At 49.6% G+C, this 22,818-nt stretch overlaps 1 protein-coding gene across 1 annotated transcript in view; it reads right to left on the reverse strand.

Moving 5' to 3' along the window:
• col9a3 (collagen, type IX, alpha 3) overlaps positions 1-22,818 on the reverse strand; it is a 170,333-nt gene that overhangs the window by 38,881 nt on the left and 108,634 nt on the right. The window contains exons 22-23 of the mRNA XM_038803765.1: positions 18,103-18,156; positions 2,894-2,947 (exon numbers count right to left, since the gene is read on the reverse strand). Of these exons, the coding sequence (XP_038659693.1) occupies positions 2,894-2,947; positions 18,103-18,156 (108 nt within the window). The remainder of the gene's footprint in view (positions 1-2,893; positions 2,948-18,102; positions 18,157-22,818) is intronic.

The raw sequence follows: 22,818 nt of genomic DNA on the forward strand, positions 1-22,818 counted from the left end.
TGGAAGGAAGGAGAGAGCTGCGGTGAAAGGTAGTTGATGAATGGCAGAGTTGGATATGGGGAAGAGGGAAAAGGTGAAGAGGATAAAATGAAGGGGTGGAGTGAGGCGAATTGAAATTGAGAGAGAAGAACAGGAAAGAGGGAAGGAGGGTGGGAAAGGATCCAGGGAACAAAGAGGAGCAGACAAAACGGAGGAAAAATTAGGAATGAGTGCGAGACAAGGTTTCAAGGCTGTGGGAAAGATGGTATTTCAATGATCTTGAAAACTGTTTAAACCTCTGGTCAAATCCTTTGATATCAACAAATAATGAGTTCCAATAACATTTAAATGACAACCGTGTGATTAATGTGAGCATTCAAACATCTTTTCAATAAACTGTGAGCTCTCTGGGATTGACGGGGAGGGATTCATGGGAAAGAGCCAACACCACAGGAACAGGCCTGATGAGGAGCGCCCCCTGTCTGTGCACCACAGCAATGCAGCTTTGGGCATGGCCCAGCCTCAATTCTTCTGTATTCATCCCTGGGAAAACCTATCCAGAATTCAATCACATCTGCACTTCCAAAATCCCAACTATCTGGCCCTTGACCTCCTGTTCCCCACAACATTCCTGCATGTGCATACCCTCACCACCTCCAACTGTAATGCCTAATTCCCCAATCAAGCCAATACTCTTTCTCACCCGGGTCATTCCCTCTGCTATGGCCCTCATCTCCACTCAGGTAACCCAAGGGACACGGAGTTGAAAGGATATGGTGGACAGTCAGTTTGGCCATCCACTGCCAATCAGTTTGCTCTACTGAGTCCCTCCTCTCACTAATAATAATCATCTTTATTGTCACAAGTAGGTTTACATTAACACTGCAATGAAGTTACTGTGAAAAGCCCCTAGTCGCCACATTCCGGCGACTGTTCAGGTACACAGAGGGAGAATTCAGAATGTCCAATCCATCTAACAGCACATCTTTCGGGACTTGTGGGAGGGAACCGGAGCACCCGGAGGAAACCCACGCAGACACGGCGAGAACGTGCAGACTCCGCACAGACAGTAACCCAATCCGGGAATCGAACCCGGGACCCTGGTGCAGTGAAGCAACAGTGTTAACCACTGTGCTACCATGTCGCCCACTTGGCCAAACTTCTCCAAAGGATTTGCCCCCTTGCCCTGAAGTTGTATCTTTATCTAGTTTCTCTCCTGTCTCCCCATATGCGCTCTCTGAGTTCATTTTGTCCATCAGACCCACCTCCTGTAACCTCAACTCTAATCTCACTAAATTGCTGATCCTTCCTGACCCCCGCTTTAGCCAATATTGCAAACAATCCTCTGTTTTCAGACAATGTCCTTCTCTCCTTTAAACCTGTTGCCAGCAGCCCTCTGCTCAAAGGACCAACACTTGACCCCAACTTCTTGCAAACTTCCATCCCACATTGTGTCGTCTGCAAATTTCCCAATCGTGTGTGTCCTCCCCCCCCCCCCCCCCCCCCCCCCCAATCCCTCTATTCACGTCCAAATCGCTAATATATAACACAAACAATAAGGGTCCCAACACGAGACCTGTGGAAGACCACTTGAACAACTTTCCATTTACAAGGGTAACCTTTGTTTTCTGTTACTAAGCCAACTTTTTATCCAGTTTGCCACATTGCCATGTATCCCATGACCTTTTACTTTTGACCAATTTGCCATGTGGGACCTTGCCAAACGTCGTGCTAAAATCCAAGTACACAGCATCCACTGCACTACCTACATCAACCCTTCTGGTCACTTCCTCAAAGAATTCACTCAAATTTGTGAGGCAAGATCTTCCGTTAACAAATCCATGCTGACTAGTGTGTGGCTTTCTATGTGTCCGTTAATCCTATCTTTCAGGGTTGATTCTACTAATTTGCCCACCACTGATGTAAGACTAACTGGCCTATAATTTTTTTACATTTCCTTTGATCCTTTTTTAAACAATCCTCCCCTGTGTCTAGTGAGGATTGGAAAATTATCCTCTGAGCATCTGCTATCTCCTCCCTGACCTCCTTCAGTAGCCTCGGAAATAATCCATCTGGCCCTGGCGACTTATCAACTTTCAAGGATTTCAATCCTTTGAGTACTTCCTCTCTCTTTATGATTATCCCATCCAATATCTCAATGTTCTTCTTGGACTACTATATTTGCATCATCCGTTTCTTATAATAATAATCTTTATTGTCACAAGTAGGCTTACATTAATACTGCGATGAAGTAAAAACAAATCACCAACGTTCCCATTATGAATGATTACCCTGTGGTAGCTGGTATCAGACAAGGTGAGGCCAGGCTCGGATGGGAAGGCCATTCCCATTGAACTGGTTGCTGAGAATACCCAGTCCCAGGGCCCTGTGTGGAGACAGACATCTTGTCAGAGGCCCAGGTGAGGACTGTCACAGGGACTGTTAGCCTGACCTCCATGCACCTCACGCACACAAGTCAGGAGCCTGGCTCAAGCTTTACTCTGGGATGAGGGGGCGATTCTCAGGATAAGAGATTCAGGATCTTGGTACATATTCCAGGCAAACAGTCCCAGAGCAGCCCTGTGGGAGTGCCACACTGCCAGAAGAGCTGCCTTTCAGATGAACCAATGCCCCATCTGTCCGGTCAAGTGGTCATAAAAGATCCCACAATGCCCTATTCCACAGAAAAGCAGGAGAATTTGCCCTGGTGACCGCGACCAATACGTACACTCAGATAACATCACAAAAAGCAGAAAAACTGAACATTTATCACATTGTTGTGTGTGGGATCTTGCTGTGCGTAGGTTGGCTGCCATGTTTCCCGCATTGCAGAATTGACTACAGTTCAGAAACAGTCCATTGACTGGCGGCGTTTTGGTTAATTCTGTGTAAATGCAAGAAGATTGCTCCTTACCTGGAAGCCTCCACGTCCCCGGATTCCACGTTCCCCAGCCGGCCCCATCTCCCCCTGCAAAGATATGGAAAAAAGAGGCATAAATCTGGCTGCAGGTGATGCAGAGGTACACACAGGTAACAGTTCAGGTAATCCCAGGGGGGGGGGGGGGGGTATACACAGAGGTACAGGCACAGGTACACTCAGGAAATCACACACACAGGGACATGCACATGAACACTCAAAGTGCACAGAGAGACTGTCAGCTGTGGCCCAGTTTGTAACATTGCCGCCCGAGTCCCAGGATTGTAGAATTCTAGCTAACACTCGGACTTAGGCTCAACAAAATAGGCGGACGCCCCAGTGCCGTTACTGACGTGGTGCAGCACGGTCGGAGGTGACGTTTTTCGAGAGCAGCCATTAAACCCAGGCCCCGCCTGACCTCATTCAGGTGAATGTGAACGATGCAATGGCATTCCTTCGAAGCAGAGCAGGGTATTACTAACCGGCCTCTGGCTGCAATATTTATCCCTCCCCCAACATGGCAGGAACAGCCTCATTATCCCATTGCTGTTTGTGGGATCTTGCTGTGCACAAATCGGGGCTGCTGTCTCTCCTACGTCACAACAGTGACTGCACTTCAAAAATACTTCATTGGCTGTGAGGTGCTTTGTGATGTCTGGTGGTGTTTTTTTATTTTCACGTAAACCCACAGGTACACACATGCGTGTACGCTCAGTAAGCCGTACATATATTTTTATTAAAACAGTAAAAAATATATACAAGGCCAAATAGAAGAACACTAATTTTGTGTTGGAGAAACAGGGTCCCCTCCCCTCAGTACCAACGTACGGGGAGGGTGGGGGGGGGGGGGGGGGGGATACTCTGATTATTAAACAGTTCACAACACGTTTCTACAAAAAACAAACGGTACAAGCACTAAACTGTGCTGGAGAGACCAGATACCCTCACCTCTGTACCAACAGAAGGGAGAGGAAGGGGGGAGGGGTAATGAGGGTGGTGGGGAGGGAGGGAGTCGGGGTGTTGGTGAAGGGGGGGGGGGCAATAGGGCACTGCCTCAACTATCTGTGGAGGCAGAAAAACAAAAGAACCTTCAATTATGATGTGCCAGATTCCGGGGGATCCCCAGAGGGGGTGAGGGGGGGGGGGGGGGGCGACACAGTGTCAGGCACGAGTGAGACCCGCACCCCACTGCAGAGAGCCTCGTGCACCCTGCGCTCCCGACACTGGGTGGCTGACATCCTTCAGACAGTAAGCCGTACAGTCATCTCTAAATACAGAATACATGTACACGGGTAATATAACAACATATACACTGCCTTCTTTGAATATACCCACTCATATTGGGGGGAATCACATTCAGCATCTGCCATCACAGGAGATTCTGGAGCAAATTATTCCCAGACTGGCTTTCCATAGATGGCCAATAAAATGCTGTAATTCAGACGGGAAAATACCAAAGTTCCATCTCCTTTTAGTGACTTAAAACCTTATCATCAGTGTCACCGTGAGGCAGGGTGAGAATGCGGTAGGATTTTTACAGAGAAGCTGCTTGAGGATCCAACATGAAGGCAGGAGCAGAGAAACATCATCGAGTGATGGTCACCAGCTTGAGCCAATATCCCGTTCTGGAGGATGGGCAGAATTGGGGAAACTTCCTCCCATTAGGCCAGCACCAGTGTAACCAAACCCTGCGGTGTCTCCGTTGTGTTCCTGGGGGATGTGCCTGAGGGCCCAAGGATGTTCCGCTGCTCCAGCGTTGTCACCCTCCGAGATCTCAGCTTTCCTTCATTAGCCTGCAGCAGTCTGGGTCCCAAGGCCCGGAATTCCCTCCCTAACCCTCTCCGTCTTTCCCCTCCATTAAGACCCTCTTTAAAGCTATGATGTGGAGATGCCGGCGTTGGACTGGGGTGAGCACAGTACAACACCAGGTTAACCTGTTGGACTTTAACCTGGTGTTGTAAGACTTCTTACTGTGCTCTTTAAAGCTAACCTCCTTGACTGAATTAAGATCTCCCTCTGTGCCTTGGTGTCAAATTTTGTTTGAAAGCTCTGGCGTGAAATACCTCAGCCCATTTGACGACACTAAAGGTGCCATCTAAATGCAAATCGGGTTTGTCCCTCAGGATGGGCCTGTCATAAAGGTCGGCTGTCTGGTTTGTATGAATAGTGACTGGGTTTCTGGGGTTAGTCCCAGTGCTGTGCATTCTACAAGGATCTGCTCCACGTCCCGGGCTGCTTTCCCAGTCAAATCCAGCAGGATCTCAGGTACTGAATGGAGCCTGTGTCATTCATTGCTGACAGTGATCCTTGTGTTCTGGCAAGAACCCAGGCCCCAGACCGGAGCTGTTCCAACTATCAGTCCCCGGATTTTCCAGAGAACCACCAAGTCTTGTGTACACAAGGCAAACAATGAGCCTTTGAGAGCAGGAGCGAGGGAGCAAATCCGACTGAAAGGTTAGCCGGTCTAGCCTCCTGCGTGAACTAAAAACCCTTCCTGCAAAATGTAGTCGAATGTCTTTCAGGTGCGGGCACACCAGTTACTACGTGCAGCTTATTCACTACAAACACATCGCCTGGGATCGCAATCCTGGCTCGATCTCACTGTACAGGGTGTGGAGAGAAAGAAAGAGATTAAAGGATAGATAGAAAGGGTTACCATCGAGAACGTGCTGCCTGACAGGGTGACGGAGGCAGATTCAAAATGACTTTTAAAGGAGAGTTGGACAAATGCATGAAACCGAAAAGAATTGCCGGGATAGGGGGAACGAGTGAGGGAATGGGACTAATTGGACACAGGCCGGATCGGCTGATTGGTCTCCTTCTGTAATATTAAACAAGGAATGAGAGGGAGGATGGGAAGGGGAGAAACGAGGATGCGAAAGAATTGGGAAATAGGGAGAGGGAAAGAGAGAGAAAAGAAAGCGGCGGGAATTAATGATGGAGAGAGAATGGGGGAGAGAGTCTAGAGGGTTCGGAAGAGAGAACAAACTGAGGAGAGGGGAAGAGGCAAAGGAGGATAGTGTGAGTGGATAAGAGGCAGTGGGAGAATGGGAGAGAGAGTCTAGAGGGTTTGGAAGAGAGAAGAAACTGAGGAGAGGGGAAGAGGCAAAGGAGGATAGTGTGAGTGGATAAGAGGCAGTGGGAGAATGGGAGAGAGAGTCTAGAGGGTTCGGAAGAGAGAAGAAACTGAGGACAGGGGAAGAGGCAAAGGAGGATAGTGTGAGTGGATAAGAGGCAGTGGAAGAGGCAGCTCAGAAGGTTGAGAAAGGGAGGGATGTGGACAAGAGAGGAGGAAGGGAGAAAGCAAAGGGGGTGGAGTTAGAAGAAGGAACACAAGAGAATGGGAAAAGGTGGAATGATAGAAAGGAAGAGATGGTGACACAAGTAAGAGAGGGCGAATGAGGGAGGTAAGGAAGGGAGAAAGAGTGAATAGGATGAGAGTGCAAGAGAGGAGAATGGGGAGAAAAGTGGATAGAGGAGGAGAGAGATTGAGAGAACGTAAGAGAGAGGGAAAAGAAGAGCAAATAAAGGAGAGATGTGAAAAAGAAAGCAGGACTCGAGAAAGGAAAAGGAGGAGAACAGGATGGTTTGTGGGGGGGGTGCACTGTGAGAAAGAGGGAACGTGAGAAAGATGTGACAGAGAAAATAGAAGAAAAGAGAAAGAAAGGAAAGGAGGAAGAGAGGTGGGTAAGATTAGGAAGAGATCGTGGAAGAGGAGATGTGTGAAATGGAGGGATGGAAGGCAGCAATAGAAAGAAAAAATGAGTCGGTGGGAGGAAAAGATTGATGATGAGAGGGGGAGCGATGGAGAGAGAGGGTTAGACAGGGGAAGAGAGACGGACATTCCTCATCAAACACAAAAACATTTCAATCGCAGTCAGACTCAGTGCCGGGACAGTAAGCAGCAGTGACCTGATTATACGGAACATTTGCAGGTCAGAAAGGTGATGATGCTGATTCCTCATGTCTGTTGTGTGAAATGGTTCCAACCTTGGGGAATCTGTTAATTAGTATCTGTCAGTCATGGCTCAGTGCGCAGTCCTCTCGCCTCTGAGCCAGGAGGTTGTGAGTTCAAGTCCTGCTCCAAAGACTTGAACACAGAATCCAGGCTGACACTCCCAATGTGATACTGAGAGAGAGCTGCACTGTTGGGGGTTCTGCCTTGCAGCTTAAACAGGGTGCCACATTGTCTAAATTGCAAGAGTGGTTACACCGCAAAGGTGTTTGATTGACTGTAAAGTTCAGGGATATGGTAGCATTGGTAGTGGACAAGTAACAATAATTCAGAGAATTGAATGCAAACTCCAACATGATAGCTGGGCATTTTAGATTAAATAAACTCGGAATAAAAACCGATTATCAATAATGGTGACCGTAAAACAACACGATTGTTCGATAAACCCAACTGGTTCACTAATGTCCTTTAGGGAAGGAAATCTGCCGTCTGACACACACTCACACCGACACACACACTGACACACATACACTCACACCGACACACACCGACACACACACTGACACACACACACACACCGATACACACACACTCACACCGACACACACACGACACACACACTCACACCGATACACACACTCACACCGATACACACGCCGACACACACACATTCACACCGATACACACACTCACACCGATACACACGCCGACACACACACTCTCACCGACACACACCGATACACACACTCACACCGACACACACACTCACACCGACACTCACACCGATACACACACTCACACCGACACACACTCACACCGACACACTCACACCGACACACATGCTCACACCAACATACTCACACCGACACACACACCGACACACACACTCACACCGACACACATTCACGCTGACACACACACACTCACACCGACACACTCACACCGCACACATGCTCACACCGACATACATTCACACTGAAACACACACACTCACACCGACACACACACATTCACACCGACATACTCACACCGACACACACTCACACCGACACACACACCGACACACACACTCACACCAACACACTCACACCGACACACACTCACTCACACCGACACACACTCACACCGACACACACTCACTCACACCGACACACACACTCACACCGACACACACCGACACACCGACACATACACCGACACACACACTCACACCGACACACACACAGACACACACTCACACCGACACACACACACACTCACACCGACACACACTCACACCGACACATACACCGACACACACACTCACACCGACACACACTCACTCACACCGACACACCCACTCACACCGACACACACACCGACACACACACTCACACCGACACACACACTCACACCGACACATTCACACTGACACACACACACACACTCACACCGACACACACTCACACCGACACGCACACTCACACCGACACACACACCGACACACACACTCACACCGACACACACACCGACACACACACACCGACACACACACACACCGACACTCACACTGACACACACACTCACACCGACACACACTCACTCACACCGACACACTCACACCGACACACACTCACACCGACACACACACCGACACACACTCACACCGACACACACGCTCACACCGACACATACACCGACACACACTCACACCGACAGACACTCACACCGACACACACACTCACACCGACACACACACTCACACCGACACACACACAGACACACACACTCACACCGACACACACACACTGACACACACACACACTCACACCGACACACACTCACTCACACCGACACATACACCGACACACACACTCACACCGACACACACTCACTCACACCGACACACACTCACTCACACTGACACACACACCGACACACACACTCACACCGACACACATTCACACTGACACACACACACACCGACACACACACTCACACCGACACCGACACACACACACACACCGACACACACACTCACACCGACATACATTCACGCTGACACACACACTCACACTGGCACACACACACTCACACCGACACACACACACCGACACACACTCACACCGACATACATTCAAGCTGACACACACACACTCACACTGACGCACACACACACTCACACCGACACACGCACACTCACACCAACACACACACATCGACACACACACACACCGACACACACACTCACACCGACACACACACTCACACCGACACACACACAGACACACACACTCACACCGACACACACACACTGACACACACACACACTCACACCGACACACACTCACTCACACCGACACATACACCGACACACACACTCACACCGACACACACTCACTCACAACGACACACACTCACTCACACTGACACACACACCGACACACACACTCACACCGACACACATTCACACTGACACACACACACTCACACCGACACACAAACTCACACCGACACACACACCGACACACACACTCACACCGACACACACACACACCGACACACACACACACCGACACACACACACCGACACACACACACCGACACCGACACACACACTCACACCGACATACATTCACGCTGACACACACACTCACACTGGCACACACACACTCACACCGACACACACACACCGACACACACTCACACCGACATACATTCAAGCTGACACACACACACTCACACTGACGCACACACACACTCACACCGACACACGCACACTCACACCAACACACACACATCGACACACACACACACCGACACACACCAACACGCACACACACACCGACACACACTCACACCGACACACACATTCACACCGACATACATTCACGCTGACACACACACTCGCACCAACACACACACACCGACACACACAGACCGACACACTCACTCACACCAACACACACTCACACCGACACACTCACACCGACACACTCACACCGACACACTCACACCGACACACACACTCACACCAACACACACACCGACACACTCACACCGACACACACACTCACGCCGACACACACACTCACGCCGACACACACACTCACACCGGCACACACACTCACACTGACACACACACACTCACACCGACACCCACACACCGCCACACACACTCACACTGACACACACCCTCACACCGACACACACACACTCACACCGACACACACACATTCACACCGACATACTCACACCGACACACACTCACACCGACACACACACCGACACACACTCACTCACACCGACACACACTCACACCGACACACACTCACTCACACCGACACACACACTCACACCGACACACACCGACACACCGACACATACACCGACACACACACTCACACCGACACACACACAGACACACACTCACACCGACACACACACACACTCACACCGACACACACTCACACCGACACATACACCGACACACACACTCACACCGACACACACTCACTCACACCGACACACACACTCACACCGACACACACACCGACACACACACTCACACCGACACACACACTCACACCGACACATTCACACTGACACACACACACACACTCACACCGACACACACACACACCGACACACACACACCGACACACACACACACCGACACTCACACTGACACACACACTCACACCGACACACACTCACTCACACCGACACACTCACACCGACACACTCACACCGACACACACTCACACCGACACACACACCGACACACACTCACACCGACACACACGCTCACACCGACACATACACCGACACACACTCACACCGACAGACACTCACACCGACACACACACTCACACCGACACACACACTCACACCGACACACACACACTCACACGACACACACACACTCACACCGACACACACACACTGACACACACACACACTCACACCGACACACACTCACTCACACCGACACATACACCGACACACACACTCACACCGACACACACTCACTCACACCGACACATACTCACTCACACTGACACACACACCGACACACACACTCACACCGACACACATTCACACTGACACACACACACTCACACCGACACACAATCACACCGACACACAATCACACCGACACACACACTCACACCGACACACACACTCACACCGACACACACACACACCGACACACACACACACCGACACACACACACCGACACACACACTCACACCGACACACACACTCACACCGACATACATTCACGCTGACACACACACACACTCACACCGACACACACTCACACCGACACATACACCGACACACACACTCACACCGACACACACTCACTCACACCGACACACCCACTCACACCGACACACACACCGACACACACACTCACACCGACACACACACTCACACCGACACATTCACACTGACACACACACACACACTCACACCGACACACACACACACCGACACACACACACCGACACACACACACACCGACACTCACACTGACACACACACTCACACCGACACACACTCACTCACACCGACACACTCACACCGACACACTCACACCGACACACACTCACACCGACACACACACCGACACACACTCACACCGACACACACGCTCACACCGACACATACACCGACACACACTCACACCGACAGACACTCACACCGACACACACACTCACACCGACACACACACTCACACCGACACACACACACTCACACCGACACACACACACTCACACCGACACACACACACTGACACACACACACACTCACACCGACACACACTCACTCACACCGACACATACACCGACACACACACTCACACCGACACACACTCACTCACACCGACACATACTCACTCACACTGACACACACACCGACACACACACTCACACCGACACACATTCACACTGACACACACACACTCACACCGACACACAATCACACCGACACACAATCACACCGACACACACACTCACACCGACACACACACTCACACCGACACACACACACACCGACACACACACACACCGACACACACACACCGACACACACACTCACACCGACACACACACTCACACCGACATACATTCACGCTGACACACACACTCACACTGGCACACACACACTCACACCGACACACACACACCGACACACACTCACACCGACATACATTCAAGCTGACACACACACACTCACACTGACGCACACACACACTCACACCGACACACGCACACTCACACCAACACACACACATCGACACACACACACACCGACACACACCAACACGCACACACACACCGACACACACTCACACCGACACACACATTCACACCGACATACATTCACGCTGACACACACACTCGCACCAACACACACACACCGACACACACAGACCGACACACACACACCGACACACTCACTCACACCAACACACACTCACACCGACACACTCACACCGACACACTCACACCGACACACACACTCACACCAACACACACACCGACACACTCACACCGACACACACACTCACGCCGACACACACACTCACACCGGCACACACACTCACACTGACACACACACACTCACACCGACACCCACACACCGCCACACACACTCACACTGACACACACCCTCACACCGACACACACACACTCACACTGACACACACACACTAACACTGACACACACACACACTCACACTGACACACACACACACCGACACACACACACACACCGACACACACACTCACACCGACACACATTCACACTCACACACACACACTCACACTGCCACACACACTCACACCGACACACACACATTCACACTGCCACACACACTCACACCGACACACATTCATGCTGACACACACACACTCACACTGCCACACACACTCACACTGACACACACACTCACACTGCCACACACACTCACACCAACACACACACATTCACACCGCCATGCACACAGACACACACTCACACTGACACACACACTCACACCGCCACACACACTCACACTGACACACACACTCACACTGACACACACACACTCACGCTGACACACACACACTCACGCTGACACACACACACTCACACCGACACACACACACTCACACCGACACACATTCACTCTGACATACTCACACCGACACACACACACACACTGACACACACACTCACACCGACACACACTCACATCAACACACACACTCACACCGACACACACACACTGGCACACACATACTCACACTGACACACACACACTCACACTGACACACACACTCACATCGACACACACACACTCACACTGACACACACACTCACATCGACACACACACACGCCGACACACACGCACTCACACCGACTCACACTCACACCAACACACTTTCATGCTGACACACACACTCTCACACTGACACACATCAACACACACACTCACACCGGCACACACTCACACCGACACACACACTCACACCGACACACACACTCACACTGACACACACACACTCACACCAACACACACACTCACACCAACACACACACTCACATTGACACACACAGACTCACACTGACACACACACTCACACCGACACACACTCACACCGACACACACACTCACACCGACACACACACTCACACCGACACACACACTCACACCGACACACACACACTCACACTGACACATAATCACTCACATTAACTCACACTCACAGAGACACACTCACACTGACACACACTAACATTGACACACACACTCACACCGACACACACACACACACTCACACTGACACACGCACATACACTCACACACACACACTCACACTGACACATAATCACTCGCATTAACTCACACTCACACCGACACACTCACTGACACACACTAACATTGACACACACACTCACACCGACACACACACACACATTGACACATGCACATGCACTGACATCCACACAGAGACGCAGGCACTGACACACACACACTTACACTCACACACATGTTGCTCTGTTGCAGAGGGATCTGGGGGTCCTCGTGCATGAGTCAGGAAATTAGCACAGGTACAGCAGGTAATAAGGAAAGCAAAATGGAATGTTGGCATTTCTAGCTAAAGGAATTGAATATGAAGGTAAGGAAGTGTTGTCACGACTGTACACGGCATCAGTGAGACCACACCTGGAGTATTGTGCACAGTTTGGGTCTCCTTATTTGAGGAAGGATGTAGTGGCTTTGGAGGCAGTTCAGAGAATGTTCACTGGATTGATTCCAGAGATGAGGGCCGGGATTCTCCCAAAACGCGGCTAAATGTTGATGCCGGTGTAAACACTGGAGCATTTCCAGCCAGCATCAACGGGCTTCTTGGCCCAGTGATTCTGTGGCCCAGAGGGGGCCAGCACGGCGGGCGGAGTGGTCCACGCAGCTCCGGCACCGATACGCGGACCTGCCGGCCACGGGTCCGTGCATGCACGTGGCGGCCACCTCGGCGCCCGGCACACGCAACATGGCGGAGGACAGAGCTGGTTGGTGCGGAAGGTAGGCCCACCCTGGATCGCGCTGCCCGCCGATCGGTGGCCCCTGATCGTGGGCCTGGCCGTCGTGGAGGCCCCCGCCTCGGGAGACTGATCCCCCGCCCCCCCCCACCAGGACGGCCACCGCAGCCACGATGCCGAGCTCCCGCCACGTGCAGCCATGTTGGATCCACGCCGGAGGAACTCGGCGGGAATCCGGCCGGTCGAAAGCGGAGAATTGCCGCTGGGGCTTTTTCAACAGCCTCCGACCAGCGCCATGTCGACTGCGCACGCGCGGCTGGCGGAGATTCTCCGGTCGCTGGAGTCGGACCCGATCGCGGGTCTGAGGCCGCATTTTCCACCCCTGTGCCGAGCACAATTTCAGTGCGGAGGCTCGGAAAATCCCGGCCGAGGGGTTTGTTTTATGAAGAGAGATTGAACAGTGCAGGGAAGGTCATGTCTTACAAACCTAATAGAATTCTTTGAGGAAGTGACAAAGTTAATTGATGAGGGAAGGGCTCTAGATGTCGTATACATGGACTTTAGTGAGGCGTTTGATAAAGTTTCCCACGGCAGGTTGATGGAAAAAGTGAAGTGGTATGGGGTTCAGGGTGTACTAGCTAGATGGATAAAGAACTGGCTGGGCAACAGGAGACAGAGAGTAGTGGTGGAAGGGAGTGTCTCAAAATGGAGAAAGGTGACTAGTGGTGTTCCACAGGGATCCGTGCTCGGACCACTGTTGTTTGCGATATACATAAATGATCTGGACGAAGGTATAGGTGGTCTGATTAGCACGTTTGCAGATGATACTAAGATTGGTGGAGTTGCAGATAGCGAGGAGGACTGTCAGAGAACACAGCAAAATATAGATAGATTGGAGAGTTGGGCAGAGAAATGGCAGATGGAGTTCAATCCAGGCAAATGCGAGGTGATGCATTTTGGAAGATCTAATGCAAGAGCGGACTATATGGTCAATGGAAGGGTCCTGGGGAAAATTGATGTACAGAGAGATCTGGGAGTTCAGGTCCATTGTACCCTGAAGGTGGCAACGCAGGTCGATAGAGTGGTCAAGAAGGCATACAGCATGCTTGCCTTCATTGGACGGGGTATTGAATACAAGAGTCGGCAGGCCATGTTACAGTTGTATAGGATTTTGGTTTGGCCACATTTGGAATACTGCGTGCAGTTCTGGTCGCCACATTACCAGAAGGATGTGGATGCTTCAGAGAGGGTGCAGAGGAGGTTCACCAGGATGTTGCCTGGTATGGAGGGTGCTAGCTATGAAGAAAGGTTGAGTAGATTAGGATTGTTTTCGTTGGAAAGACGGAAGTTGAGGGGGGACCTGATTGAGGTCTACAAAATTATGAGAGGTATGGACAGGGTGGATAGCAACAAGCTTTTTCCAAGAGTGGGGGTGTCAGTTACAAGGGGTCACGATTTCAAAGTGAGGGGGGGAAAGTTTAAGGGAGATGTGTGTGGAAAGTTTTTTACGCAGAGGGTGGTGGGTGCCTGGAACGCTTTGCCAGCGGAGGTGGTAGAGGCGGGCATGATAGCATCATTTAAGATGCATCTGGACAGTTATATGAACGGGCGGGGAACAGAGGGAAGTAGATTCTTGGAAAATAGGCAACAGGTTTAGATAAAGGATCTGGATCGGTGCAGACTGGGAGGGCCGAAGGGCCTGTTCCTGTGCTGTAATTTTCTTTGTTCTTGTTCTTTAGTTTAGGCCCAAACGCTCCAGAGTTTAGAAGAATGAGGAGAGCTCAAATTGAGATATGTAAAATGATAACAGGTACGAGAGATCAGTTCAGTCCATAAAAGGGTCGTATAGGAGTCTGGTAACAACGGGGAAGAAGCTGTTTTTGAGTCTGTTCGTGCGTGTTCTCAGATTTCTGTATCTCCTGCCCGATGGAAGAAGTTGGAAGAGTGAGTAAGCCGGGTGGGAGGGATCTTTGATTATGCTGCCCGCTTTCCCCCAGCAGCGGGAGGTGTAGATAGAGTCAATGGATGGGAGGCGAGTTTGTGTGATGGACTGGGCTGTGTTCACGATTCTCTGTAGTTTCTTACGGTCTTGGGCTGAGCAGTTGCCATACCAGGCTGTGATGCAGCCCGATAGGATGCTTTCTATGGTACATGTGTAAAAATTGGTAAGAGTCAATGTGGACATGCCGAATTTCCTTAGTTCCCTGAGGAAGTATAGGTGCTGTTGTGCTTTTTTGGTCATCGTGTCGACGTGGGTGAACCAGGACAGAATGTTGGTGGTTTGCACCCCTAGGAATTTGAAGCTGTTAATCATCTCCACCTCGGCCCCATTGATGCTGACAGAGGGGTGTACAGTACTTTGTTGTAGGGTAGTGAATGATCAGTTCCTTAGTTTTGCTGATGTTGAGGGAAGAGATTGTTGTCGTTACACCATGCCACTACGTTTTCTATTTCCCTCCTGGATTCTGATTCACCGTTCTTCAAGGTCCACTACAGTCGTGTCATCAGCAAACTAGCAGATTGAGTTTGAGCCAAATTTTGCCACACAGTTGTGTGTGTCTAAGGAGTATAGTAGGGGCTAAGTACGGAGCCTTGTGGGGGCCCCGGTATTGAGGACTATCATGGAGAAAGTGTTGTTGTTTAACCTTACTGATTGTGGTCTATGGGTCAGGAGGTCAAGTATCCAGTTGCAGAGGGAGGAGCCAAGTCCTAGGTTGTGGAGCTTTGATATGAGCTTGGCTGGGATTATGGTGCTGAAGGTGGAGCTTTAGTAAATGAATAGGAATCTGACGTAGGAGTCCTTGTTGTTGAGCTGCCTCACGGATGCGTGTAGTGTTAGGGAGATGGTGTCTGCTCCGGACCGGTTGTGGTGTTATGCAAATTTCAGTGGATCTAGGCATTCTGGGAGTATGGAATTGATGTGTCTCATGGTTAACCTCTTGAAGCACTTCATAGTGATCGATGTCAAGGCCACCAGACGGTAGTCATTGAGGCACAATGCCTGGTTCTTCTTTGGCACCGGTGTAATGCTGACCTTCTTGAAGCAGGTGGGAACCTCTGAACAGAGTATGGACAGGTTGAAGATATCCGCGAACACACCCACCAGTTGGTCTGAGCAGGATCTGAGTGCACGGTCAGGGAATCTGTCAGGACCCGTTCCTTTCCGTGTTTCTCCTGCCTTCTCCCCATAACCCCTGATCCCCTTATTAATCAAGGATCTTAGTTCCTCTGTTCTAACGACTTCGCCGCCACAGCCTTATGCAGGAAAGAGTTCCACAGATTCAACATCCTTTGGTTGAAGAAATTTCTACTCATCTCAGTTTTAAAGGATCGTCCATTCAGTCTGAGGCTGTGCCCTCGGGTTCTAGTTCTTGCTACTAGTGGAAACATCCACTCAATCTAGGCCTCTCAGTATTCTGTAATTTCCAATAAGGATCCCCCCTCATCCTTCCAAACCTCATCGAGTTCAAACCCAAAGTCCTCAAACGCTCCTTATATTTAAAGTTCTTCATTCTGGGGATCATTCTTGTGAACCTCCTCTGGACCTTTTCCAAGGACAGTACATCCTTCCTTAGATACAGGACCCAAATCTGCTAACAATACTCCAAACGGGGTCTGACCAGAACCTTGTACAGCCTCAAAGTACATCCCTGTTCTTGTATTCTAGCCCCATCGACAGTAAGATAGACAGACACTGCTTCAACACTGAGACAATGTATTTTATATTCACTTACATCAACTCCTCTCGGTCCACGTTCTCCCATCACACCAGAGTCTCCCATAGGCCCCTGTGAAATGAATATCAGACAATTAGACCATACAGGCAAAGAATCAGTACAGGGAAAACAGGCAGGGAATCAAAACATATACACCCAACGGTGAATCAATGCAGGTAAGCCCATTAGTGAACCTGTAAAGGTAAACTCAGCTGTGAATCATTACAGGTAAACCCAGCTGTGAATCATTACAGGTAAACCCAGCTGTGAATCAGTACAGGTAAACCCAGCTGTGAATCAGTACAGGCAAACCCAGCTGTGAATCATTACAGGTAAACCCAGCTGTGAATCATTACAGGTAAACCCAGCTGTGAATCTGTACAGGTAAACCCAGCTGTGAATCTGTACAGGTAAACCCAGCTGTGGATCTGTACAGGTAAACCCAACCCTGAATCAGTACAGGTAAACCAAGCTGTGAATCATTACAGGTAAACCCAGCTGTGAATCAGTACAGGTAAACCCAGCTGTGGGTCTGTACAGATAAACCCAGCTGTGAATCAGTACAGGTAAACCCAGCTGAATCAGTACAGGTAAACCCAGCTGTGAATCAGTACAGGTAAACCCAGCAGTGAATCAGTACAGGTAAACCCAGCTGTGGATCAGTACAGGTAAACCCAGCTGTGGTTCAGTACAGGTAAACCCAGCTGTGGTTCAGTACAGGTAAACCCAGCTGTGAATCAGTACAGGTAAACTCAGCAGTGATTCACTACAGGTAAACCCAGCTGTGATTCACTGCAGGTAAACCCAGCTGTGGATCTGTACAGGTAAACCCAGCTGCGAATCATTACAGGTAAACCCAGCTGTGAATCAGTACAGGTAAACTCAGCTGTGATTCACTACAGGTAAACCCAGCTGTGAATCTGTACAGGTAAACCCGGCAGTGAATCAGTACAGGTAAACCCAGCTGTGAATCAGTACAGGTAAACCCAGCTGTGAATCATTACAGGTAAACCCAGCTGTGAATCTGTACAGGTAAACCCAGCTGTGAATCTGTACAGGTAAACCCAGCTGTGGATCTGTACAGGTAAACCCAACCCTGAATCAGTACAGGTAAACCCAGCTGTGAATCATTACAGGTAAACCCAGCTGTGAATCAGTACAGGTAAACCCAGCTGTGGGTCTGTACAGATAAACCCAGCTGTGAATCAGTACAGGTAAACCCAGCTGAATCAGTACAGGTAAACCCAGCTGTGAATCAGTACAGGTAAACCCAGCAGTGAATCAGTACAGGTAAACCCAGCTGTGGATCAGTACAGGTAAACCCAGCTGTGGTTCAGTACAGGTAAACCCAGCTGTGGTTCAGTACAGGTAAACCCAGCTGTGAATCAGTACAGGTAAACTCAGCAGTGATTCACTACAGGTAAACCCAGCTGTGATTCACTGCAGGTAAACCCAGCTGTGGATCTGTACAGGTAAACCCAGCTGCGAATCATTACAGGTAAACCCAGCTGTGAATCAGTACAGGTAAACTCAGCTGTGATTCACTACAGGTAAACCCAGCTGTGAATCTGTACAGGTAAACCCGGCAGTGAATAAGTACAGGTAAACCCAGCTGTGAATCAGTACAGGTAAACCCAGCTGTGAATCAGAACAGGTAAACCCAGCTGTGATTCAGTACAGTTAAACCCAGCTGTGAATCAGTACAGGTAAACCCAGCTGTGATTCACTACAGGTAAACCCATCTGTGATTCACTACAGGTAAACCCAGCTGTGAATCAGTACAGGTAAACCCAGCTGTGAATCAGTACAGGTAAACCCAGCTGTGATTTACTACAGGTAAACCCAGCTGTGATTCACTACAGGTAAACTCAGCTGTGATTCACTACAGGTAAACCCAGCTGTGAATCAGTACAGGTAAACCCGGCAGTGAATCAGTACAGGTAAACCCAGCTGTGAATCATTACAGGTAAACCCAGCTGTGAATCAGTACAGGTAAACTCAGCTGTGATTCACTACAGGTAAACTCAGCAGTGGTTCTGTACAGGTAAACCCAGCTGTGATTTACTACAGGTAAACCCAGCTGTGATTCACTACAGGTAAACTCAGCTGTGATTCACTACAGGTAAACCCAACTGTGAATCAGTACAGGTAAACCCGGCAGTGAATCAGTACAGGTAAACCCAGCTGTGAATCATTACAGGTAAACCCAGCTGTGAATAAGTACAGGTAAACCCGGCAGTGAATCAGTACAGGTAAACCCAGCTGTGAATCATTACAGGTAAACCCAGCTGTGAATCAGTACAGGTAAACTCAGCTGTGATTCACTACAGGTAAACTCAGCAGTGGATCTGTACAGGTAAACCCAGCTGTGGATCAGTACAGATAAACCCAGCTGTGATTCACTACAGGTAAACCCAGCTGTGATTCACTACAGGTAAACCCAGCTGTGAATCAGTACAGGTAAACCCAGCTGTGATTCAGTACAGGTAAACCCAGCTGTGAATCAGTACAGGTAAACCCAGGTGTGATTCACTACAGGTAAACCCATCTGTGATTCACTACAGGTAAACCCAGCTGTGAATCAGTACAGGTAAACCCAGCTGTGAATAAGTACAGGTAAACCCAGCTGTGAATCAGTACAGGTAAACCCAGCTGTGATTTACTACAGGTAAACCCAGCTGTGATTCACTACAGGTAAACCCAGCTGTGGATCTGTACAGGTAAACCCAGATGTGAATCAGTACAGCTAAACCCAGCTGTGAATCACTGCAGGTAAATCCAGCTGTGAATCAGTACAGGTAAACCCAACTGTGAATCAGTACAGGTAAACCCAACTGTGGGTCTGTACAGGTAAACCCAGCTGTGAATCAGTACAGGTAAACCCAGCTGTGAATCAATACAGGTAAACCCAACTGTGAATCAGTACAGGTAAACCCAGCTGTGGATCGGTACAGGTAAACCAGCAGTGAATCACTGCAGGTAAACCCAGCTGTGAATCAGTACAGGTAAACCCAGCTGTGGTTCAGTACAGGTAAACCCAGTTGTGAATCAGTACAGGTAAACCCAGCTGTGGGTCTGTACAGGTAAACCCAGCAGTGAATCAGTACAGGTAAACCCAGCTGTGAATCAGTACAGGTAAACCCAGCTGTGAATCAGTACAGGTAAACCAGCAGTGAATCAGTACAGGTAAACCCAGCAGTGAATCAGTACAGGTAAACCAGCAGTGAATCATTACAGGTAAACCCAGCTGTGAATCATTACAGGTAAACCCAGCTGTGAATCAGTACAGGTAAACCCGGCAGTGAATCAGTACAGGTAAACCCGGCAGTGAATCAGTACAGGTAAACCAGCAGTGAATCATTACAGGTAAACCCAGCTGTGATTCACTACAGGTAAACTCAGCTGTGATTCACTACAGGTAAACCCAGCTGTGAATCAGTACAGGTAAACCCGGCAGTGAATCAGTACAGGTAAACCCAGCTGTGAATCATTACAGGTAAACCCAGCTGTGAATCAGTACAGGTAAACCCGGCAGTGAATCAGTACAGGTAAACCCAGCTGTGAATCATTACAGGTAAACCCAGCTGTGAATCAGTACAGGTAAACTCAGCTGTGATTCACTACAGGTAAACTCAGCAGTGGATCTGTACAGGTAAACCCAGCTGTGGATCAGTACAGATAAACCCAGCTGTGATTCACTACAGGTAAACCCAGCTGTGATTCACTACAGGTAAACCCAGCTGTGAATCAGTACAGGTAAACCCAGCTGTGATTCAGTACAGGTAAACCCAGCTGTGAATCAGTACAGGTAAACCCAGCTGTGATTCACTACAGGTAAACCCATCTGTGATTCACTACAGGTAAACCCAGCTGTGAATCAGTACAGGTAAACCCAGCTGTGAATAAGTACAGGTAAACCCAGCTGTGAATCAGTACAGGTAAACCCAGCTGTGATTTACTACAGGTAAACCCAGCTGTGATTCACTACAGGTAAACCCAGCTGTGATTCACTACCAGTAAACTCAGCTGTGAATTAGTACAGGTAAACCCAGCTGTGAATCTGTACAGGTAAACCCAGCTGTGAATCAGTACAGGTAAACCCAGCTGTGAATCAGTACAGCTAAACCCAGCTGTGGGTCTGTACAGGTAAACCCAGCTGTGAATCAGTACAGGTAAACCCAGCTGTGAATCAGTACAGGTAAACCCAACTGTGAATCAGTACAGGTAAACCCAACTGTGGGTCTGTACAGGTAAACCCAGCTGTGAATCAGTACAGGTAAACCCAGCTGTGAATCAGTACAGGTAAACCCAGCAGTGAATCAGTACAGGTAAACCAGCAGTGAATCAGTACAGGTAAACCCAGCTGCGGATCTGTACAGGTAAACTCAGCTGTGAATCAGTACAGGTAAACCCAGCTGTGAATCAGTACAGTTAAACCCAGCTGTGATTCACTACAGGTAAACCCAGCAGTGAATCAGTACAGGTAAACCCCGCTGTGAATCAGTACAGGTAAACCCAGCTGTGAATCAGTACAGGTAAACCCAGCTGTGAATCAGTACAGGTAAACCCAACTGTGGGTCTGTACAGGTAAACCCAGCTGTGAATCAGTACAGGTAAACCCAGCTGTGAATCAGTACAGGTAAACCCAGCTGTGGTTCAGTACAGGTAAACCCAGCTGTGGGTCTGTACAGGTAAACCCAGCAGTGAATCAGTACAGGTACACCCAGCTGTGAA

The sequence above is a fragment of the Scyliorhinus canicula genome, chromosome 7 (genome assembly GCF_902713615.1).
Source record: "Scyliorhinus canicula chromosome 7, sScyCan1.1, whole genome shotgun sequence".
Lineage (NCBI taxonomy): Eukaryota > Metazoa > Chordata > Chondrichthyes > Carcharhiniformes > Scyliorhinidae > Scyliorhinus > Scyliorhinus canicula.